Raw genomic sequence first — 24552 nt, forward strand, 5'->3', positions numbered from 1 at the left:
GGCTGAAGAGGAGCCCCCTTCCATTAAGATGGAAGTGAATGGTACCGTTTTCCATGCAGACTCATAAGTGCAGGCAGATTCCGTCAGGTCACGGCATTGTGACAGGCCTGTGTGACAGGCCAGTGGCACTGCCTCCTGATTTTTAGTCGGTTTGGGCCTAGGGCAGGAAGCACAGGGACACAAGCCAGTTGCACCCTGTGGGAGAGGATGGAGTGCAGGGAGTCGCTGCTCAGGCCTGTGATCTCCTTGGAGAGATCACAGGCTGGGTGGCAGGAAGCCATTGATAGCCAGTGAAATGGTCGTTGTTCAGAGGAGGGAGGGAAGCAAGAGGCTGGAGGTGCTTGCCCTGCTCAGGGGCATGGCTGGCGTGTTCACCCTCACCTCTGGCTGTGGCAGAGACACATCAGCCAGGGCCGTCGACTAAGCCACTTCATTTGCCTTATTTGTGACAAGAGCTCTCTTCCTGCTGAGAGCGAGATGGAATGCTGGCCAGTGTGCAGAACCGTGCGGCATTCCAGGGCTGGCGTTCAGGCTCAGGGTGCCACAGAGCTGGCCCTGCAGCAGGGGTGTGCTGGCCCCAAGGCTGGATCTGTGTGCACCTGCTTCCACCTGTTCTGGAAGTGGCTTTCCACAGCACTGGCCCTCAGCTGCCAAGGGCCTTAGAGTTTGCCACCCCAATACGTGGCCGCTGCAGCTGCAGAGATGCACATAATAATCCTCTGCTCTCTGCAGCCAGCTCAGGCTTTCTTTTTTAGAAAATTCAAGGTTCCTTTGGTTTGTTCTTTTTAAAGGTCACAGAATGGCCACCGTACTCTTAGCGTTTAGCCAGGGGACAACTATTTTCCCAAGATACTGTGGCCATGGGCTGCATAGGTGAGTTCACCTGGCATTACTGACAGCTGAAGCCCGGGTGGGAACGAATCAGGGCCTTGGCTTGCTCAGGAAGGAAGCCTGGGCCGCTAGCCCGTATCTCGCAGTAATCTACAGGCAGGCAATGAGTCAAGAGCTTGGCCTCGGCAACTTGCTCTGCCATTGGTCTCTTCTTAACATAGTCATCTAGCGCCTGCGTTAAACTTATTTATTTCCTAATGCTGGGTGATGGATTAAAAGATGTGTAGAAATCCTTCTATAGGAGATAAGATATTGCAGGCTGCACGACACCCCGGCTCTCCCTGCTCTCTCCCTCCGGTTGCCTCCTTTTCAGTGCACAGCCCAGGCCCCCACATCGTACATTCTGATTAGTTTGTGGATATTACTAAGGGGATTTTTTTAAGCCTATCATTGACACATTTAATTCATTAGGTACCAAATCCACAAGCAAATTTTGGCTGGCCATAAAACACGGTTAATCCAGGGAGCTACAATAAAAGGTGAAAAATTATGTTCCAGCAAATGTGGAATATTGCTTTTCTGTAGAGACTTTTACTGGTCTACAATATCTTTCTTCATAAATTTGCCTTCTACTTGGTTCTCTTGGTAACTTAACCATTTGTTGTTTGCAGACCACAGAATGGCTCAATGATACTCTACAACAGGAAGAAAGTCAAGTACAGGAAAGATGGGTATTGCTGGAAAAAGAGGAAGGATGGGAAAACGACCCGAGAGGACCACATGAAACTCAAGGTCCAGGGAGTGGAGGTAAAGAGCAGAAAGGCTCTACTGTCCCCAAATGTCATTTCCGGGCTATATTGGAGAATGGAATTGCTGAGAGTGATTTGATGCCAGCCACCTCTGTTGAAAGAATCTTGGTTTGCCAAGACCCTGGGGTTTGCTTTTGTTTCTCTGCTTCCATTCAAGTTTTCAGTGAGTCGTGGTGTGACTGGAGCCCTCCGCTCTCTAGGGGGTCACTGGTGTGTAGATGGGGGTCTGCAAGGTACCTGCAGAATGGCATATGGTATTACCACAGAGGAGCCTCTGGGTGCGCTGGGAGTTTGCAGGTGTCAGGAAAGAGGGGAAGCAGCCCACGGAACCTCCCTCCTGAGGCACCCCTTCCCCCAGAGCAGGGCTTTGCACCCCTCTACCGACACACCTTCCATCTCCCTCTGGGTGTTTCATCTGGTAGAGGTTAAAGATCATTCGCTGGGATCACAAGTGCGTGTGATTCTTGCTGGGCTGTGGTGGAGATGGCATCGCAGAAATGTCTGGGCCTCTTGGGCAACTTGGGTTTGGCCCCTGGATGCAGCCTGAGTTTCTTGCTGTTGTTCTGGTTCTCAGCCGTGGGCGGCCCTGGAGGAATCCCCTCACTCCTGATGTTGGGCACTTGAGGGCCCAAGCCAGGTGTGCCAGCAGTGGAGGGAGAGGGCGTGGGCCTGCCAGTCAGCCAGCACCCACTTTTCTGCATTTCTTGCCTGTCCTGCCTAGAGCCTTCCCCAGGGCTGTGCAAGTGCTGCCCGTGGCCAGGAGCTGAGAAGCTGATTTGTGATCTACCTGGTATTTCAAACTACCTTCAAATGCAGAAGATAGGCGTCCTGTCTGTTGGAGTGTTGAGTCTCTAGCATGCCACCCTGGTGAGGTAGCAAGGACTCTTGGTCCCATGGGTCACCCATCCACACTGGTGGTTTTTGTGATGCACTTTGTCATTATGCTTTTTTTCTGTGTTAATCATGTGCTTTGATGACTGCTAAAAATAGCATCAAATGGCTTTTATTACCCTCTCCCCAGAGAGATGACTTTTGTTTTATGTGTATACGGTTTTTTTTTTACACCCAGTAACAATGCTTTATGAGGATGAACAAAGAGAAGTCCCAATCCGAGCAATCCCAGCTCCCTAACTCTCCTGTGCTTGGTGTCTGCACAGCATGATTTAATTGACTGCATGGAACATTAAAATGCAGATTACCCAAACATGCTCTCCAGACCCTCCTCTAGGACTGTGACTGGTGACCGTACACAGATATTAGCCATTGTTGCAGGGGGCAGAGGGAGGGGGATTTGGTCTTCAGGGAGGACCCGGATCTCCCACCATGGAAGAGCAGGTAGAAAGTGAGGGAAAGCAGGGGTAGGGCCCAGGAGGGAGGGTCTGCTCACGTGGGGACCCACAGACCTGCAGAATCCACACAAAACCAGGCCAACAGCCCTGTGCCCGGAGGCCTCTGCATATTTCATCTTTAGTAATACGTAAATCAGGAGCTTCTAGGTGTAAGTAACAGCAGGTGGGCCTCCTCCTTGGCAGCCCAGGGAAAAAGCCACAGTGTTCATTTTCCTCCCTAGTGTTATAAATTAGAATTGTCACCGGATGGAATCACAATGATTTATGGCTATTTTTAGGCCATATTTACGTTTGGAGTTATTTGTGGTCTCACACTCTCGGACTGCAGCGTGCCCCGCACAATGTGGAGGAAGGGAACCAGCAGTGGCCATGCAGGCGGTGGGTTCGGGAGAGGCCTCGGAAGTGACACAGGAGCTTTGTCTCCAGGCCACCTATGGCCACATGTTGTGAGGCTGCCTTTCCTCCGAGCTCAGGGAATTGTCTCACTGGGCCACAAATACCCACCATGCACCTACTTTGGCAAGACTGTGTATTGTCTGTGGAAAAATCAGAAGCCCTGATCTCTGTCCTCATGGTCAGTTCAAGGACACAGCCATGTCTGTACACAAAGGCCACGCATAGTGCTGATAAGTGCCGAGATTCTAGGATCAGTGTCCTGGGAGTCTGGGGTGGGCTGCAGCGACCAGAGATGCTTCTGGGAGAGGCGGGAGGGCAGTGAGCTCCTGGAGTGGGTGGAGGGCCTGCATCTGTGTCGCTCACATGACACTGTGTCACTCACCTTTCCCTAGAGAGTGTGGGCTGAGCTGCGGCCCTTTCATCCTGTTTAATGGCTCTGTGGCATCGCAAAGGGTGAATCCTTGAGCTGTCCCCTCTAGTGGGCTTTTAAATGCCTCCCAGATCTTCAATATCACACGCAACGTTCCATAGACACTCATGCGCATGTCTCTAGTGCACACACGTAGCTGGGTTCAGGGTTTGCTGGGTTGTGAGGTACGGGGGTTTTCTGTTTTGCTGGAGAGAGCCAAATTGCTCCTAATTGACTGTACTAATTACATGCCCACCGGCACTGGGAAAGACTATTTCCCCCTCACCCTCTTTCACACTAATGGATGAAAGATGGTACCCTGTCCAATGTGAATCTGAGTTTTTCTCAGTTATTAGTGGGGGATGGGCACCCTCTTTTGCTGGTGGGAGGTTCTGCAGTGAATGCTGTAGGTGGGTGTGGGTCTTCAAACCTCCCTGGAGAAGGACTTCCAGGTGATCAGCCTTGACCGGCAGTGCTCCTGAGTAGCTCTCTTCTGTCCAGAGTCGCAGAGCCCAGAGGGCAGCAATTTCCATCTGAGAAATTATAACGGGGAGAGACAGGGGCTTTGCGCCTCACAGGAGGAGGGTCCCTCCCAGTTGGGACCCCATTTCCTCCCTCAGTGGATTCAATCAGGCAGTAACTAGTACTAACCAGTACTCCATCATCAGGCAGAGATGCCTCCCCCTGCCTTCGGCTGGAGGGGGCAGAAGGTCTGGCCTAGGGTCTGGAGCTGGGTGCCTACCACCCACGCAGTTCCCTCAGTTCAGGGGCGTGATGAAGATATTTAGATCTGCCATTTGCCACATCACGGCCTAAGCCTTCCCCCAGGCCAGGAGGACCTCCAGCCCTGCCTGGCTCCGCGTCAGCTTCCTTTGTTCTCAGAGGCCGGCTCCACATTGATTTTCTCCGTCAGGCACAGGATGGGGGCAGCGCGTTTGAAGCTGACGAGCTGTTAGGGCCATGATTACTGCTCCGAGGAGAAGCTAGCTCGATAAGGTTCCAGGATGACAAAGGTTGGCAGGGAGGACAGAAAGTGGCTGCGATGACAGCTTCATGAGATGAAATCTTAGCAGGTCTGAAGTGGGCCTCGCTCCCTGCAGATCCCTGCCTGTCCACCTGGAGCCACCAGGGGAGGGACAGTGGAGGTAGGCAGGCCCCCTGAGAGCAGAGAGCCTCTCTGAAGCACTTGGGGACCAGCATGGCAGGTGTCTGTGCCGGGGGAGGTCAGCTGGGGGGAGGCTGATCACGGGAAGTCCCTTCCAGGCTCCCTGTACTTTTCTCTGCCCCAGATGCTGGCCCCACTGCCCTGTCTGGTGTTTACCCCTCCCTCCTCAGAGTGCCAGGGTATCTCAGAAGCCAGACAGCTCTTGGCTCCCCACTCCTACTGGGTCCCCACAACAGACAGGAGCCACCACCCTTGGGGACAGTCATGGGCATGGGCTTACACAGGGACAGTCACAGGCCGTGTACAAGGCATACCATCTCATCCATCCTTGTAAAAAGTCCATGCAAAGTACATATTATTATGCCATTTTATAGACGAAGAGATTGAGACTCAGAGGGCTTCTCTCCACCACATTATGCCACAAGTCAGTGGCAGAGCTGGGACTGGCCCTGGGTCCACCTGGCTCTGAAGCTCATGCTCTGCCCTTAGACCAGAGGCTTCCGGCACCTGGGTGATATGGGTTGATTTTCAGGCCCAGTCGGCCCACATTTATTTGGCACAAATCCTCCATTCATCAGCCGGTTCCTGGAGGCCTTCTACCCACCAGATTGTGACAGGGACGGAGAGTACAGGGTCCCCGATCTCATGGGGAGACAGAAAGCCCAGTGTGCCCTTGAATTCAGGGTTCGGAGGCTGTGCTGGGAGGCACCTGTGAAGTCCATAGGGGGGCACCCGAGGCCTGAAGATATGACAGACACAGAGGAGGGACACAGCAGGAGCCGTCCAGGTGACAGGACAGAGATGGGAGATATCAGTGGGCAATGACAGTCTATGAGGAATAGCTCATGTGACTTTAAGCCACAGGTGGCCAGAATAGTGAGTGTCAGTGTTCCTCGCAGCCCTCTGCCGGTTAGATATCTGCCTCCTGGGTTGGGGTCTTCTCTCCTCTGCTCTCCAGGTGTGCCTAGCTGCAGGCAGCCTTCCTTTGGGGCCTGTGGGTGGTCCTGGGATTGATGCTGTTGGAGCCTGTCCAAGACCTACCTTCTACCACCCGGCCAGTTCTGCCATGGAAGGAACGCCCTGGCCAGGACCATCTTTGGGTGGAAACGCCAGCCCATCATTCTGACTAACTCTCAGACGTGAAGAGAAAGTTGAGTCTTGCTGACCTGTCTGTGCAGCCTAAAATGAAGGAGGGTTTGCTTCTTCCTCTCCACCAACTGCCTCCTCGCTGGACGCCCGGCATTAGTGCAGCAGCAGGGTAGCAAGGTTAGGTTTGGGGACTCGGGCTCATTAGGATGGTGTTCTTTATTTGGGCACTTAGGCCACATATTAACAACAAAAAAAGCACCTCTTTTTAAAAGTAGGAATGATATTGTAGTTACTGCATTAGGAATTAACAGGGCATGAAATAACTGTCCGCCTCGTGGCGATGCCAGATCATTTCAGCTCTGCTTGCAGCCATAAGATAAATAGGCATCTTGCTTGCAGCTGATGGGAAATGTTTTAAATAGCCAGCCACAAACATGTATGGTGCCCAAATCAAGTTTGGTAAACAGCAGTGAACAGATAAGGAGGAGGTAGATTGGCTGATGAAACGACTGAGTGCAGAGGCTCACGGGGCCAGGGCCTGCATGCCGATGTGCTTTTCACGTGGAGATACCATTTTTACTTTTTGCAAAGGACTAGGTGTCTGTCCATGGCTGGTTTGTCTCCCTCGTGTCCCTAGGGCTCACCGTGAGCCTCAGTGTTTCTCCCCATGTCGAGGTCCAGGTGCCTTAACCTCGTGACTTCCGGCTCTTCCAGGGTCCTGCTCCGATTTCCTCCAGCCAAGGCAGCTGTTTCCTCCCCTAGAGGAGGGTAGCTCTGCGTCTGCACCTTGGGATGAAAGAGCTCTCTCTGACGGGACCTCAGTGCGTCCGTGCAGTAGACAGGTTGAATATTTGGTTGGTATCTTCCAGGTTGAGGAAGTCTGGATCCAGTGTGGAGGTAGTGGGTAAGCTGCGCAGAGTGGGCTGAATAGAGGAAGATAAGACAGTGTCACCCTGAAAACCTACGGGAACTTGGCAATTGTTAAAATGACAGCTCACTAAAGAAGGTGTTAGAGTGTCCCAGAGCCGTGCTCTTCCCCCTCCCTGAGGGCAGGCTCTGCTCTGGGACCCAGAGCCTTGCTCTGAGCAGTGAGGGCTGCGGAACCTCCAAGAGCCCCATGGTCACCACCTGGCCCGCACCTCACCTACGCCGCTCCTTACTTCTCCTGGCTGCTCACCTGGGCCTGGGCCCAGGTCTTCTCCTGCCTGGCTTGAGTGTGGTGGTTAGGTGTCCTGTCTTCTGATGTCTCCAGTGGAGGAGCCCCTCTGTCCAGTGGACCCTCGGAGCATCCCCCATGCCTCCGCTGGCCTTTGGTCATCTTAATTTTGGGGTAGCTTTCTGCTAATATGCTAACAAGTTAAACATTTCCTGTTACCTGGATGTGCTTTGGTAGGATTCAGTCAGGAGTTCAAACCCATAATCTTTCCTCTAACTTTTAATTACTGAGCATCCCTGGTGACATGTCCCCAACCATTCATATAATTAAAATTTTAGCTAATAAATGGAATTAAGCTAGCCATGTTTCTAGGTGACAAAGTGGCCCTTTCTGGTCACATTCCATGCTGTTCACCAGGCCTGGCGGGAAGGTGCTCTTGTAGTTTGCCCGTGTCACCGGGGTCCACAACATACATTCTTCTCACAGCCCTGGGGGTGGGAGGGGCTGACAGTCTGAGAATGTGCTTCAGAGGAACACAGCACGGCGGGGGGTGGGGGGGACAGGGGGACAGCCTCTGCGGCTCCTTCATAAGGACACTAATCCCAGGTGACCTCATGAGCCCATCACCTAAAGGTCCCACCTCCCCAGCCATCCCACTGGGCTTAGCCTCCAACACAGGCACTTGGAGGCAGCATGGCCGGCCAGTGGCACCCTCTCAAGACCCCTCTTGGCTCGCAACAGCCAGGTGACAGCAGCAGCGAGGATGGCACTGAGTACGGACTTCACTGACACCTGTCTTGCGTGTCCTTTTATGTCCATTGTCCCACTCAGCACTGACAGTACCCGGATCAGGTGGGCTAGCCTCATCTTAAAAGTTCTATATTTTCAAACGTTTTGAGATATTTTAATTAGAAAATTAAGGCAGTGAGTTATCCCTCAGGTTCTAAATGTGCCCATGAATTAAGTCATTCACATCCCCACTCAGAAGGCAAAACAGCCTTGAATCCCATCGATCCTAAGGTCTCTTCCAGTAAAGAGTGAGCCCACGCCATGCCGGAGGGCAACCCTGCAGTGCCAGCATGGATGACGACCAGTAAGACATCTGCTCGTGCCGCGCCCGGCCGCATTCTATCCAGGGACTGCGATGAGACCCAGCATCCCCTGGCTGTGCACTTTCGTCCTCAGGAGCTGGTCCCCAACCCTGGACATCCTGCATAACTCACTGCCACCCTTAGCTGTGATTTGATACAAGTCCTTTGGGGACTTTTATATTCCCATGTGAGCTTTGCTGTGGTGACAGAGCTGCTGGCTTCTGGCAAGAACTTCCTGTTCCACTGTCCTGAAGCTGCAGGGGTCACACTTCCAGGTCAGGCTTGCTGTGACAGTGACTGTGTGTGCTTCCTCCCCGTGGAGGAGCACATGTGTGCTGTGTGTCTGCGGGGGTGGGGTGAAGGGGATAGGGGGTGGGGAGGGGTAACGGGGAGGGGGACGGGGGTGGGGGAGAGAGAAGAGGGACAGGCTACAAGATGCCCTGTTAAGTGACAATTTCAGGTAAGCAGTGAAGATTGCTTAGTGTAAATATGTACCATGCTGTACTTGGGACACACCTGCCCTGAATAGTGCCCCTGTTTGTCTGAACAACTCACCTGACGACCCTCTGACCATGAGAGCAGTCTCCCTTGAGTCCTGCAGGCAGAGACTTGTGTGCGCTGGTGCTGGTCTCAGGAAGACCTGAGGAGTGCACAGGCTTATCTCAGTGTCAGGGAGGACTCGGGCCACGGTCAGTGGGCCCATGTGCTGCCAGGGTGGGGCCCTTTTGCTCCCTCTGAAAAATGAGTCCGTCTCAAATTTGCCTCTCAAATACCAAGGCACGGGACCCAAGCACAGGCCCGGGTGTAGCTTCAGAGTGTAGCTCCTGCCAGCCGTGCTGGGAGGGGAGCTTGTAAGGAAGACGTGCCAGGGACCCCGAAGGAGGCCGGACTCCGCCTTCCTCCTGTCCCTGGTAGACGACAATGGGGACATGTTTTGTAACATCCTTTATAACTGGACTTGAGAGCCTGAGTGAGCCGGAGCCCCTGGCCGAGGTGGAGCCAGGCATGCCTGCCCCCAAGGGCCCAGATGGAAATGTTACCATGTCCAGTGATGACTTAGGTCCTTGAAGGCCATGGTCAGACTGGCCCAGGCCACTCTGCTGGACCCCGACCTGCAGCAGGCTTGGGTAGGGGCACTGTCGGCACCCCACGTGCATTTCTGGCCTCAGCCAGAGCAGGTGTGCATTTTAAAACCAAGATATATGTTCTTCCCCTTGGTAAATGACCAGATGGGGTTGTTTGTGCTGGGTAAAGAATGTCTCTGGCCTTCGCTTGACTGGGTCGTAAAATATCCATCTTCTCTATCTTTCAGTCCCCTGTATTGCTAGGGAAATTCCCTCCTGCCACCTGCCACTGTGGATTGTGCCTGTGAGGCACCTACGCTGCTTTGATACAAATCTCCGGACTGGCTCCAGGGGAGTCAACACTGGATGCACTGGAGTTGACATGGGTTAGTCACCAGCAGAGGGAAGGGGAAGGGTGTGCAAGCTAATTAGGCCACATCACTCAATCTGGGTGGTTCCCACACTGCCCCCTCCCCCCCATGGAGGTAAGAGCTTTGGCTATCCATGGGAGTGGAGCAGAGAATATGGCTGAGCAAATTAAAGAGGGGACAGCAAGCCACAGTGCTCTGGCCAGGCTGCTTTGGGAGCCAGTGCCTCGGTCTCAGGTTTTCTGCCCCGGGTGGCTTGGGTTTCTGGCAGTGAGCTTCCATGTCTGCCCTCCCCTGATGCCAGGGCAGAACTGTTGGAGACAGCGAGGATTTCATGAAAGAACACCTCTTGCTCCTTGAGCTTGGATGGGCAAAAGGACCTTCCGTCTCCTCTTCACATTTCTTAATTCCCGCTCAGGGAAGGCCTCGTGCCTCAGGGAACGCCCTGCTTCCTGTATGTAAGGCTGGTGTCCCGCTCCTGCAACACCCCAGATGGCACAGAAAGACAGCGGCCATGGTGCTCCTCGGCGCACCAAGGACAGCAGGATCAGCTTCTCCCAGGGGCCTGTTGGACCGCAGCATGCCCCTCGTCTGGGCCCCTGCCAGCCTGCTCTTTGAATTAGGCAGGCCCATGTGCACCTGTGTTTGGAAGTACTGACTCATGTCATCCTCTTGCCACTGGTGGGGTCCCACCTGGGGGCAGGGGGTGTCTAACCACCTTCCAGGCTAAATTTTGTTTATCTTATTTTATGAAAAATAGCTAAAGGAAAATTTCAAAGGTTAGTATTTAATTCCTGATTATATGGCTTAATCCCTGGTTATATGGCTTGAGCCTGTCATTCCTCATTCTGCCTTTAGCCATGGTGGATGGAGAATAGCAGGTTCCCAAAAGCAGAACACACCAACTAGAAATGACTGGGCAGTCCCCCGACCTTCTGTTGTCCAGGGAAATAGCCCTGTCTGTGAACTCTTAGCTGCTCTGGATTGGACCCTGACTGTCCCTTCACTGCCGAGACTAGTGCTTGGTGTGGTACTTGGTACACATTTGGTGCTCATTAAATATTTTTGAATGAATGAATGAATTTTGAATAAATAGACTTTTTCTGTAAAGGGCCAAACAGTAGGTATTTCTGACTGGTGACTGGATGGTCTGTTGCAACAACTCAGTTCTGCCATTGTGATATGAAAGCAGCCACTGAAGAGAGTCAAGGAATGGATGTGGCTGTGTTCCAATAAAACTTTATTTACAAAGGCAGGCTGTGGGCCACATTTGGACCAGGGAAGTAGTTTGCTCATCCCTGTTTTAGGTTATGGCAGCAGTTTCTGGAAGGAGGGGTGCTTTGGGAGCTGGGAGGGCTTGTGGGGCATCATCCAGGCCTTCCACAGGAAGGATCTCAGGCTGGCACCAGAGTGTCCTAGCACTCAGGTTCACAGTGGGACGCTGTTGTGCCGCTCATGCTCAGCTCGTGTTTCCACTGAGTTGATTCTTTTATTCACAATACACCTGGGAGGGGTTTCTTCTTTTCCTTTATTTTTAGTGGCAAAATGTCCACATGGCATAGACTTATTGGCTTCACTCCAAGTTGTCCTCGGTCTGAGAAAGTCTTTTGCAAAGAGCGGTTGGGGTGGGAGTTGGAAATGTCCTGTCTCTCCTGGAAGCAGGGGCGCTGCCACAGGGCATCATGGAAGCACCCGGCCAGCCTCCGTGATGCACTCTGTCCAGTGGGCAGTTGAGCCAACGGTGTGTGGTCTCATGAGACCCAGGGCTGGGGGCGCTTGAAGGACTAGGATGTCACTGAAGAGGAAAGGTGGCCTGCCTGCTCTCTAGGCTTGAAGTGCTGAAAGGAGCCCAGCCACTTGGACGTGGCTCAGTCCCCTCGGATCGTGACTGTGGGAGGTGCAGATGTTATTTGTCCATGTTTAAGTGCTTACATGACAGTACGAGGAACTGCAGGGGCTCCCTTTCATCCCTGCCGCCACGATTTACGTACAGCTTTTTGATGGATGCAAGAGGCAGACATTTATTACAAAAGCATAAGAAATGTTGACTCTTCACGGATTGATTATTTAGAACTCATTTTATTAAATATTCTAGATGGTGTGTGATAAACTGAACCTCTGTTGGTTTGCAGTTTAATGATTCACACGTCTGTCGTGTGAGAAGGAACCCAAAGATTGGGCTTGCCATTTCAGACGGAGGACGTGGCTTGTTATTAGATTGGGGACAGGCCTCTGGAGGAGCCCCCTGAAGGGAAGGCTCATGTGGACAGTCCCTTCTCTGTGCAGAGCCTTCATGCTGCACCTCTGCAAGCAGAAATCCCACAGCGACTGGCGTGGGCCTCCCCTCCCTCTGGCTGCTCCCGTCCTCACTGGTGGATGACCTCTTCATGCCTTCCTTGGTACATTGCATTCATTGTTCTTCAATCTCCATGCTCCCCATCCCCCATGCTGAAAAGCTCTGCTGAGGTCTCTGTCTTCACCCTGGAGGTGCTCATTGAAACCAGGGTAGTGAATTCACCCTGGCCCTTTTGTTAAAATGTCATACAAAACTTCACTTCTTGGCTCACTATGAGTGAGTGTTAGATCTCAGCACCCAGTGGAAGTGCAGCCCGTTCCTGGGGCAGGATTGCCCTGAACCAATGCTCACTGAGGCCAAGGGCAGCGGGGCTCTTCAAGTGGGTAAGGGCTGAGGATGGCAGGTCGGACGCTTGGCTTCCAGGGCTCTGGGCCCACTCTCATTCACAGATCCCATGAGCCAGGTGGAAGTGGACAGTGCCTGAGGACAGACAGTGCCGCAACCTGGCTGGGCACAGAAGCACGAGCCGCCGCAACCCGGCTGGGCACAAAAACACAAGCCGATCAAGCGGGAAACAAAGCTTTATTTAAAAAAGCCGCCAGCGTCCCGTGTGCGCCCTGCTAGCAAGCCGGTTGACCCACGTGTGTCACCGGAACCGGGCGCCCGGACCTCCCCCCGGAAGTTCCCTCCTACTATCCTTCCCCAACCAATGGGAACTCTCCCATTACATGAGTGACATGAGTAACATGAGTCCTGTAATAGGCCGAGGTGAACAGCAGGAGTCCAATTTCCATATGAAATGTAAAGCTTAACATAATCATATCATCTCAATGGCTAGCTGGCAGTCACCTAAACCAAAAGTGCCATGTATCATAATACTTTTGCTGTGGCTCCTAGCATCTGCCCCCTTCTGTTTAATTAAACAACAGGCAATGTGGCTAGGGACCGTGCCTGTTAGGTATGTCCAATTCAACATATGGTTCTTACCCGTCATCGGAAAACTGACCTCTATGCGTCAGCCTCCTGGCTTTGGTTGATACCACTGCAATCGAATCATACCCGTCACTGACTACCGGTCCAGTATATAGCCATACCTGTGGATAGGCCTATGCACCAGTGGGGGGGTGAGGTTCTTTGCCTCACCTCTGTTGGCCCCCAAAATTGGCCTTGGTGCCGGTGGGGGGGTGAGGTTCTTTGCCTCACCTCAAGACAGCACTCCCAGGGGGACATTCAGTGGCAGGTGCCGTGAGGCATGCCTCACAGTGACATTTCAAAGGTGTTCACCTGGACAGTTTGGGCTTCCAAGTCCTCCACGGCTTCCTTCTCTTTCCCAAGCTGTAGGCGGACGGTGCAGGCTGCAGTCTTTCCCACAGGACATGGCGGGAAGCAGAGCTGGGGACTCCCACACCCCGCCCCCTTCCCCAGGATTCCTTGCACCCACAAGCCACCCAGGCCTTCTCCACGGAGCAGTGCTCTGGCCGATACTGTGCCTGCCTGCCCCCTCTTGTCACGTGCTTTAATACGCAGAATTGGGCCCAGCCTTCAGTCTAACACCTGTCAGTGCAGCTTCCCCAAAGAGCACGCCCGGAGCTCTTCGGCGGTTATTTCTTACCAGCAGAATCTGCTTGACTTTCCACACGCTAATCAGTCCACAAGGAAGCGAGTTTCACTGCTGACCTTTAATTCTTTAATTGCTGTGAAATAGTTGAAAGAGTCTGAAATTACAGCCTCCCCCTAAAGGTGGGCATAATGAGGCTCCCTAGGTCTCTTCGCAGCCAGCAGGGCTGCCTCCCTGCCCTGGGTTCTGTTCTCATCAGATCCCTCCGTTTCTCCTCCCCTTCGAGTGGAGGGCAGCGCCGGTTCATCTCCCTGCCGCTTGCCTCCTGCTCTCCTGTCTCCCCAGCACCTCGAACAGTAGGGCTCACCTGCAGCTCTGGCACATCTGGAGGGGGCACACCTGAGCTGCGGTGCCCTGGGAGGGTGGAGCAGAGGTCTGTGTCACCTGGTGCCGGTGCCAGCAGCCTGGTTCCACCGCGGGGCTGGTCACACTTGCCTTTTCCTGGAAGGCGATTAAGTAACCGCATTGAAGCATCTTCTCTCTCAAATTAATGAATACTTTCAGACACAATATGAAATGTTTGGAAACGAGATGCAACACAGGATTTTGGCCGTATTCTTTTTCCCCTTTCACAACACCTGGCAATAAAATTCTCAGGCTAAATACCAGATGAGCGGGCGCTTCATTATGTATAGCAACTTCATTATGTATAGCAACTTTAAGCCCTCCAGATGGAAGCATGGTATAAATGTGGAGAGGCTGAGAAGGGAAATGAAAATAAATGCACTAAGAAATAAAGAATCTGTTTTTTATACTTTCTTTTGCAAATAGTGTTTGCAATGACATATTGTGAATGGACTGAATTATAACAAAAACCGAAATGAAACAGAGCTCGGGGGTAGGAAGAGCAATTGTTACACTTACTTTAACTGATATAATGCAGAGCCACGCTTTTTACACTCAATTAGTTTGCACATTGTGTTGGACACAAACCAGAATGTAGAACATTTTGGGGTTTTGTTTTTACATGATTAAGGGAGATGAGATGAAATAAATTCAGTAAATTACCCTCCATTCCTTTTTGGTTTGAGATGTTTGTGTTTGTTTTCTCCTTACCCCTGGTGTGGACTGAAGGAGCCTCATTCCTTTGGGTGGAGGGGCCGGGGCAGCAGAGGCCCAGCCCCACCTCTGTTCCCCAACAAGATTTTGCTCCGGAGATGGATGGGTTTTTGGTGGAGTTCCTTCTTCCACACCAGGGCCATCTTTTGCTGCATAAACAAGGTTGTGAATCAGAATTGATTTGCATCTGATGTTTGAGTGCATTCCGTGCTTCGGCTGTGAGGAAGGGGAGCGAGCGTGACGGAGGCCAACAGATGTCAGTGAGCATTTAGGCAGCCGAAGTGTTTCCAAGACTATGTATTTCAAGATCCTTGTTTAATTTATTTTGCTTAATTATCCTTCCTTGCATTTTTAATGCTGCTAATATGGTAATATTAAGAATTTCAGTGTGTGATTATGCCTTGCTCATTTCTGGATTGAGAGGCGAGGGGAAGTGTGGGTTGTTGCTGGGAGCCAGGAGCAGGGGAGCTGGGGACCCAGCCTGGCACCCTTCCGCTGCAGCTCTAGCTGTCTTCCAGGAGGGTCCCGGAAGGACTGGGCCTTCGCTGCAGATGGTGTAGGTGAGCTGAGCACCCCCCTGCAGACAAGTCCCCTAGGGGCTCAGACTTGGTTGGTGAGTGGGGCCCAGGGCACCCTTTACAGCAATCACCTGCAAGGCCAGCGCTGCTGTGCCACAGGTCCTGCCTTGAGTGGTGAGGACAGGAAGATGGAGTAAAAATGATGGCAGTATGTCTCTCAGCTGCCTGCCACCTGGGCCCCACACCAGGACCACGCCTGCCAGCTGGGCCCTGTCCATCATGCCTGCACATGCAGTGTCCCTCGGGTGCAGAAAATGTGGGGAAGGGCCCTACTCAGACCCCTGTCTTTTACAAAGATCATCCTCATTTTCAAGCGTGCAAAATGAAGGCCACCCTGGTGTCGCACACTCAGCGATTCTGTGCTTGATATTCCAAACCACAAGCACTAATAAGAAAACAATGGGAGAAACCTGTTAGGTATAATATCCAATTATAATTATTTTTTACTCCAAAAAGCACATCAAATAAATAATGCAGTTTATGTTACTTCTAGAAACTGCAGCAGCATTAGTTAATTTACATAAATTATACAACTCATTATCTTTGTTTATAAAAAGCCTTAGCAATATTTTGGCTTATGGATGGAAAAGGGGGGAAGAATCCCAGATTTCAGTTCAGCCTGGTTTTCCTTTCCTGCAGTCACCTTGTTATTTATTTACAGAAAGAGCGTCAGACGGATCCCCTTAGGAGAGCTGCCCTTTCCTCATGATGAATGGAATGTCTCACATTCACCTTTTGTTTATAAAAAGTCAAATAAATACGAGTGAATTAATCCAGTAGCCCAGAGCTGCAGGCCCCCTTCCAACGCTGACTCCGGTACCTCCGGGCTGGGGAGGGGGCTTCAAGGAAGGAGGCAGGGTCTCCCAGGCCTCTTTTCTGGCTTTTCTCAGGCAGGCTGCGTGGTGAGGTGTGCAGTGTCCCTGACTCAAGGGTCACAGTTAGCTGCTGGGCTTTTCCTGTGCCCCCTAAACCAGTAGCCAGGAACCAAACGCTGCTACCAAGCACAATTGTGGCCTGTTGTAAGTGTAGAATTCACACTCCTGTTACCAAAACTTAATGTTAGGAAAAATAATAACTAACCCATGAATATTTTTATTACATGTTGAAATGATACTTTAAACATATTGGCTAAATAAAATATATATTAAAATAGGCTTTGCCTTTTTCCTCTAATTTTTAATTTTTACTTTCTTGTTGCCAACTACTGCTGTGCATGTGGCCTGTGTCATCTGCTGGGACTGCAGTCAGCGGGCAAGGAGGCTGGAGGCCTCGACTGCTCTTGAGCACGCCGTGATTTAGACTCCACTGTAATCTTCTCCCAGCCCCGAGTCAGGCTCTGCCTTATAATCAGAAACTCAGGATGCGCCGCAGTGGAAAGGGCAGGTCCTGCTTGATGGTTTGGTTAGAGGTTTGAAGGGCACCCAGGAGAACTGCATGATGTAGGAAAATTGAGCTCTTCTCCCTCGATGGCGCTTGGCTCCTGCTTCCAGCTGAAACATGAAAGCCTCTGCCTATGGCTGGAGGAGCCCCGCTCCCAGCTGTTTCCATGGGGAAACTGGCAAATCCAGACTTCTGCGTGGCTCTGGCAGATCCAGCAGCAGGGCAGGAGAACAGGCCTGCCCGAGGGGGACGCCGAGCAGGGCGCATGAGCTGGCTCCTGCTGTGGGCAGCCTGGGCCTGGCCTCGTGCGAGGCTGTCTGACAGGTGGTAACCAGTACACACTGGGGACTGTGGGCTCCTGGCTGGGTGCGCCCCCATGGGGTTCACCCAGGCAATGCCCGTGACCCTGAAGCTTTGCCCTCCTAACACTCAGGAGATTCGAGACTAAGATTTCCATCACTGCTCGGTTGATGACCAGTGGTTTAATTCCTCTGTCTGTCATTTAAGAGACATGATCGCGAGGCCACTCTGTCAGGGCTTTGCCAGGCACTGGAGATTCAGTGACATGCACACCAGACATGTTCTCTCCCTGGAACCCCAACTCAGGGACTTTGTGGTGGACTTTGTGGGGGACAGACAGGATGGAGGTAAGCAGCAGGCCCCTGGGAGCCTGGGAGGAGGCTGAGGGTAGCACTCAACACCTGGGCTCAGGCCCAGGCGCCGGCATGGCCTAGAGGCCCAGTAGGTCTAGAGGAGGCAGGGACATGCGGCCTCTGACTTGAAGGGAAGGGTCCTGGCAAAGAAGAGCAGGCGGGTTCCCAGGGGACAGCACAGCATGTCACCCGAAGGCCAGGAGCACCTGAGCTGGGCCCTGACAGGAGGAACTGGGCCTGGAGAGCGGTGCACAGGGAGGGTGGCGTGAGGTGTGGCTGGAGGCCAGGTGCCAGGGCCACAGGGCTCAGCTGAGACACAGCGTTTGGATTTGGCTCCAAGGGTCCCTAGAAGCCTCTGCAGGATCGTCCCAGTGCTCCGGTGGGGGGAGTGGGGAGTTCTCAAGGGGCCTCCACCCAGCCAGGTGGCACCGAGCTGCTAGCTGCGCCCCTGGGTGATGGTTTTCTCATCTGTGGAGTGGAAGGGCGGGGGGAGCAGCAGGTGGGCCAGAGCGCCCTGCCTGTGGAGTGGCTCAGAGAGCTCAGTCTGGCCTCTCTGAGCACACTCACCCTCCCGTCCCCTGGGACCTCCTGTGGGTGGCTCAGGGGCACTGGCATTTCGGCACACTCTTAGCTTTCACGTCTGTGAGTTCTTCGGCTTGGTAAGACGGGAGAGGACAGGTCCTGGCTGTGCTGGTGTCGCAGCAGGGTGCCCGGCTCTCTCGGGAGGTCTGGGTGGGGCAGGCTTCTGTACTCTTCAGGAGCTTCCTGGGTGATTGTCTGCATGTCCGCCAGATGGGAGACCCCCAAGGGGTTGGGCCTCTATCAGGGGACAGAGGGCCCTTAGCCAGATGCCTGCAACACACAGGACTTCCTGAGACCACCCCAATTCAAATATTCAGACCCACCATGGGACCAACGTGTCATTCAGAAGCCTCACTACTGCATGTGACAGATCTCCTGCGCCCTGTGGAACACATAGCTCCATGGTAGACCGCAGGGCTTGCTGGTGGATTCTGGTCATGAGCAGACAAGTCGTTTTCGGGGAAGGCACACGGATCAGTTGTCATGAGAGCTACTAATGAAGATCTGGGATCTCAGAGGCAGATACAGCTGGCAAGCACTTCTGATGCGGGCTTCCCCTGCCCCTCCCCTGCAGACCAGGAGCCAGCTGAGACTCTGCAGCAAGCTTAAGAACCCAAGGAGGGAGCCACCTGCGAATCCCATCCCTCTTGTGCAACTCCCAAGTGCCCAGAGACCTGTGGTCCAGGAACCCTAGTGAACAGGCAGTCCCGCCCAAAGCAGCAGGAGCACTTGACAGGATCCACGGAGCAACTGGCCAGAGGCTGGGCAACAGGCAGTGCAGGACTGCCAGACCCAAGCAGGGACAGGCACTGTTGGCTTTCCAGCCAGAGGCACTTTCCATGCAGCAGTGTGGGCATGGGTGGGCAGGCAGGGCAGGGAGGCGAGGGAGCTGAGGAGGTGGGGAATGGGGTCAGGCAGGGCAGACTGCAGGAGGATCAGGAGGAGAGATAAGCAGAGAAAGCGGACCCAGAGTCCGTGGCTAGATACTAAGCTGCACATGCCTTAGGTGGAACTCCACAGGGTTGGTCAAGAACAACCCTGGAGCTAATTCTCAGAGCTCACACAGAACTGAGAGATGTTCGAGTCTAGACTAGCCCATGGGAAGAGATGTTAATAAATACCTGGGTACTTAGTAGAGACTCCAGAAGGATCAGCCCTCAATCACAGGGCTAAACTCTCCCTGGAGTGAAAGCTGCTTTAGACCCACCCTGTCAGAACACCCCAGCAACCTCACAATGAGCAAGCCGGTGTACAGAAAGGAAGGTGCCTGACAAGACAGAATTCAACATCCTTTAAAGTAAAATAACAAAATCCACATTCAACAATATATTATTCACAATGCTCAGCACTCAATAAAAAGTTATTAAACATGAAAGAAACATGAAAATATGACCTATATACAGGAGAAAAATCAGTCAGTAGAAATGGAGCCTAAATAATACAGAAATGAAATTCAAAGACAAGGACTTTAAAGCAGCCAATATAAATATCCTCAGTATATAATCTATAAATACGCTCAATTATTTAGAGGAAATAGATGAACAAAGTGAGAAGTGCGGTAAGGGCCAATTAGAATTTGAGAGCTGGAAAACAATAAAATCTGTAATCTATTGATATATAACCAATCACCACACACAGAGCAGCCTGAAAGAATTCACATGCCTTATCTCAGTTTTTGAACATCAGAATCCAGGCAGGGCTCAGCAGCAGCTTCTTCACCAGGGCCTTTCACGAAGCTGGAATCAAGGTGTCAGCTAGAGCCGAGGTCTCATCCAAAGGCCCAAATGAGGAGGACCTGCTTCTGAGCTTTCTTGTTTGTTGTAAGAATTCGGTTCCTTACCAGATGTTGGACCAGGACTTTGTTCTTAGATGGCTAATAGCCATCCACTACCCTGTTACACGGACCGCTCCAAAATAGCAGCTTGTTTATCCAAGTGTGCTAGCCAAAAATACCACAGAGCTTGCTAGCAAGATAGAAGTCACAGTTTTTTGTAATCTAATTATCGAAGTGACATCTTGTTTTCTTTGATGTGTCCTAATGGCTAGAAGCAAGTCACCAATGTGCCCACAGTTAGCAGGCTGAGATTATTCCAGGGGATGAACACCAGGAGTCAGATGACACTGTGGGGTCCTGGAATCTGGCTGCCACAATGGACTTGATAGCAGGTGTGACACAGTATAAGAAAAGGATCAGCCCCTTGAACGTGAAGCAATAATGACTGCTCAAACAAAATCACTCAAAGAAAGAGAAACCAAAGAGGGGCGTGGGGTGGAAGAGCCCTAATGAACTGCGGAACCATATTCAGTCATCTAGCATGCATACAACTGGGGCCCAGACTTTGCTGCCAAAGCAAAAACATTTTGAAGAGATAATGGTCAAGGTTTTTCCAAATTTGATGAAAACAATAAAGTCAGAGATCCTAGATGCTCAGTGAACCTAAACACAAAACAAAAGAAATACAAAGAAAAGAATACTGAGAAATATAATCAAATTGCTGAAAACTAGCAGCAAAGAGGAACTCTTTCAATTAGGCAGAGGAAAAAAAAAGACAAAAATAAGAATTACCACTGATTTCTCATCAAAAAGACTACAATCTAGAAGACAATGAAACTCTTTAAATTGATAAAAGGAAAAGAAATTCAACCTAAAATTCTATATTCAGCAAATGTATTCTTCAAAGATGAAGAGAAAGACATTTTTAGACCAAAAAAAAAAGAAAAAGAAAAAAAAACCTGAGAGAATTTATTGCTGGCAGACTGATAGGACAAGGTGTATTAAAGGAAACTCCTCAAGTGAAAAGAAAATGTTTCCAGATGAAAACCGATACACAAAGGAATGAGGAGCTCCCCAAATGGTAAATATGTGGGCAAATAAAAGATACCTTCCTTCTTGGTTTTTAATTTTTTTTTTCTTTAGACTACAAATGGGCAAAACTAATGGGAAAGTTATCATTGTAAATGCCTGTATCAAAGAAGAAAATGATTTCAACCAATCACCCAGCCTTCCACCACAGAATATTTAAAAAGAAAAGCAAAGTAACCCCAAAATGAGCTGGAGGAAGGCGGGGTGGCCTGGATGTTTCTGCCCCTCAGTTCTTAGACTGGAGCCCTAACCCCCGTGGCTGATTGGAGATGGGCCACTAAGGAAGTGATGGTGGTTCCACGAGGTCCTGGGGTGGGAGGGCACTGATTCAGCAGGATGGTGTCTTTTTAAGAAGAGACTCAGAGAGCTCACTTTCTCCCTGCAAGTGAGTACCAAGGAGAGGCCTAACAGGAAGGCCGTCATCTACAAGCTGAGAGGAGAACCCAAATAGACTTCAGCCTCCAGAACTGCGAGAAATCCATTTTTGCTGTTCAAGCCACCTAGTGTGGCCCGATGTCACAGCATCCTGAGAAGACGAATACATGGGGGAATCGTAAAGATCAGAGTGGGAATGAGGGAAAGCATAGAGCAAAATCCATGAAACCAAAGCTGGTTCTTTCAAAAGATCAACCAAATTGACAGACCTTCAGCTGGACTGACAGGAAGAAAGAGGAAGGGAGGGTGGGAGAAACGCAGGGAGGGAGGGAGAGAGAGAGAGGAGAAGGAGGGAGCCCCAAGGAACTAAAGCCAGGAACGTACTAGGGGCACCATACTGACCTTAGAAAAGTGAAAGGATTATGAAAGGAATACTATGAACAACTACAGGCCAACTAGGTAGATGACTTAGATGAAGTGGACAGAATCTCAGAAAGACGTGATTACTGAAATTGACTCAGGAAGAATAAAGAATCTCAGAAGACCTAAAACAAATGGAGACATTAACTTTAAGATCTTCTGACAAAGAAAAGCAAAAGGTCAGATGGATTCATTGGTGAATTCCACCAGACATTTAAAAATAATTAACAGAATCATTCACAAAGTGGTTCAGAAAACAGAAGAGGTGGGAATATTTACATTTCATTATTGTACACTAAGTAAATAATTTGAAAGTCAAATTAAGTAAATAACTTCAGTTAAAAATAATGGCATCAAGAAGAACAAAATAGTTAAGGATAAAATTTTTAAAAAGCACAAGACTTAAAAATGGAAATCTATAGAAACATTGAAAGAAATTAAAAATCTAAATGAGTAGAAACACATTCCATGTTCATGGATCACAAGACTTAATATTGTTAAGATGGTAACAGTTCCCACATTGATCTATAGATGCAATACAATCCAACTGCCTTTAAAAAAAAAAAAGAAAGAAATTGGCAAGCTGAACCTAAAATTCATTTGGAAATGCAAGGGGCCTGGAGTAGTTAAAATAATCTTAGAAAAAAGAACAAAGTTGGAGGACTAAAAATCCTCAACATCAAAACTTACTATAGCATCATCATGATCCAGAAAACCAGTTAGTAGTATAAGGATATTGATCAATGAAATAAAATTGAGAGTCTGGAAATAAACCTGATGCTTTGTGGTCAATTGATTTTTGACAAAGGGGCCCAGACATTTTAATCATGATAGAAGTCTTCAGCCTACGGTTCTGGGGCAACTGGATATACTCACGTATAAAAAGAAATCTGGGCCCCTGCCTCACACCATACATAAAAAAGAAACTCAAAATAGATACCAGACTTAAATGTAACAGCAAAAATGGTAAAAGTCTTAGATGATAGCATAGGAATAAATCTTAGGGACTTTAGGTTGGGAAATATTTCTTAATATGGCCCCAAACACAGGTCATTAAAGATTGATAAATTGGACTTCATGAAATAAAAACCTTTTGTGTTTCAAATAATGCTATCAAGAAACTGGAAAGATAACTTACAGCCTAGGAGAAAAAAAATTGCAAAATATATTTCTGATAAAGGACTTATATCTGAAACATATAAATAATTTTTATCATTTTATAATAAAAGCAACTCAATTAAATATGAACAAATAATGTGAAAAAAGACATTTGCCCCCAGAAGATTTATGAAGGGTCAATAAACAAATGAAAATATGTTCAACAGCGTCATTATTCATCAGAGAAGTAAAAATCATAACGATATGCTGCCTCCTGTCTACCAGGATGGCTAAAAGAGAAAGAGCAGATTATAATCACTGTTGATAAGCTTTTTTGTTTTTAAATGGAAAACTATAAAAACATTGAAAGAAATTAAAAATCTAAATGAGTAGAATTAAAAATCTAAATGCACTGTTATAGTTTGTGGGTCTGTAAACCTCACACAAGGCTGACAAGCATATAAGTGGTGGTGTTATTGTGGAAAAGTTTGACAGCTTCTCAAAATATTAGCATGGAATTCATGTATGGCCCAGCCGTCCACTCATAGATATGTACTCAAGAGAAAGAAGATCATGTTCACAACTGTGCACATGCGTTCATGGCAGTATCACTCATACTAGGCAACAAGTAGAAACTACTGAAATATCTACCAACACATGGACAAGGTGAATTCTCACCATACTATGAAATGTTATTTGGCAATAAAAAGGAATGAAGCTCTCATACATACTGTAACACAAATGAGTTTCTAATTGTGATTTTAAGTAAAAGAAGCGAGTCACAAAAGATTCCATTATGTGACACTGTTACTGAAATGCCAAGAATAGAGCGATCCATAAACACAAAGCGGGTTGAAAATCGTCCAAGATGGATGAAGGGGTGAGTGGAGGTGGGAATGGGGAGCGTCTGCTAGTAGGCATAAGGTGTGCCCTGGAGTGACGAAAACGTTCCCAGATGAGATCATAGTGATGGTCTCACATGGCTGGCTGTAAATATACAAAAGACATTGAAACATACTGTAAATGAATGAATTTGATGGCGTATAAATTATACCTCGATATAAAGTGCTGAAAGTGACATAATTGATGTCTTAAAGAATAACTACAGAGAAGCAAAGCATGTGGCCACAAGAGCACGGAGGAAGGCAGAGAAAGTCGCTGAAACGCCCCGCATCGTGACGGCCGAGCCCTGCGCAGCTTTGAAGGTGGGATACTGTGATTAAGGGCTCATATTGCAAATCTTAGAGCGGCCACTACCCATGAGGGGACTCAGCTGAGAAGCCAACAAGGCAATTAAGGGGACACTCAAGACTCCTCAAATTAATGGACAGAGGAAGATGAAACAGGACAAGTAGAAGACACAGAGCTCGGTGGTGGAGATACTCCAGCCCCGCCATCCCCTCCACTGTGAACGGCTTGAACATCCCCGTAAAAGTTAGAGATTGTCGGACTAGGCCACAAAGCCACACCCAGTTACGTGCTTTCCAGGAAATACAAGTCGACAATAAAGGCCCAAATAGGCTGGGAGAAAGAAGGCAGAGTGCACACGCCACCAATAGGGAAGCTCAAGGGACTATTAGCAGGTAGAGGGGACTTCAGGGTAAGAAAGGCTACTCAGATAAAGAGAGCCATTTCCTAAAGAAAAACAGGCAAAACAGTTCTAAATCAGGCCTGCACCTAACTAAGCAGCTTTAAATACACTTTGAAGTGACAAATGGAGGGATAAACAGATAAATTCACAATTACAGTGAGAGATGTCAACTTCTCCTTTTTCAGTGATGAATAGAATGTGTAGGTGACAAATCAGTAAGGACACTGAAAAGAAAACACTATCAACCAACTCAGTCTGACTGGCATTTTTGAAACAAATACCTGCTCGTGGAAGAATACACATTCTTTCCCA

The 24552-nt window shown here is 49.8% G+C and overlaps 1 protein-coding gene across 1 annotated transcript in view; it reads left to right on the forward strand.

The window, feature by feature from the left end:
* LOC113180919 (calmodulin-binding transcription activator 1) overlaps positions 1–24552 on the forward strand; it is a 687512-nt gene that overhangs the window by 309428 nt on the left and 353532 nt on the right. The window contains exon 3 of the mRNA XM_026386127.2: positions 1503–1638. Within this exon, the coding sequence (XP_026241912.2) occupies positions 1519–1638 (120 nt within the window). The 5' untranslated portion in view covers positions 1503–1518. The remainder of the gene's footprint in view (positions 1–1502; positions 1639–24552) is intronic.

Source organism: Urocitellus parryii, chromosome 11 (genome assembly GCF_045843805.1).
Source record: "Urocitellus parryii isolate mUroPar1 chromosome 11, mUroPar1.hap1, whole genome shotgun sequence".
Classification (NCBI taxonomy): domain Eukaryota; kingdom Metazoa; phylum Chordata; class Mammalia; order Rodentia; family Sciuridae; genus Urocitellus; species Urocitellus parryii.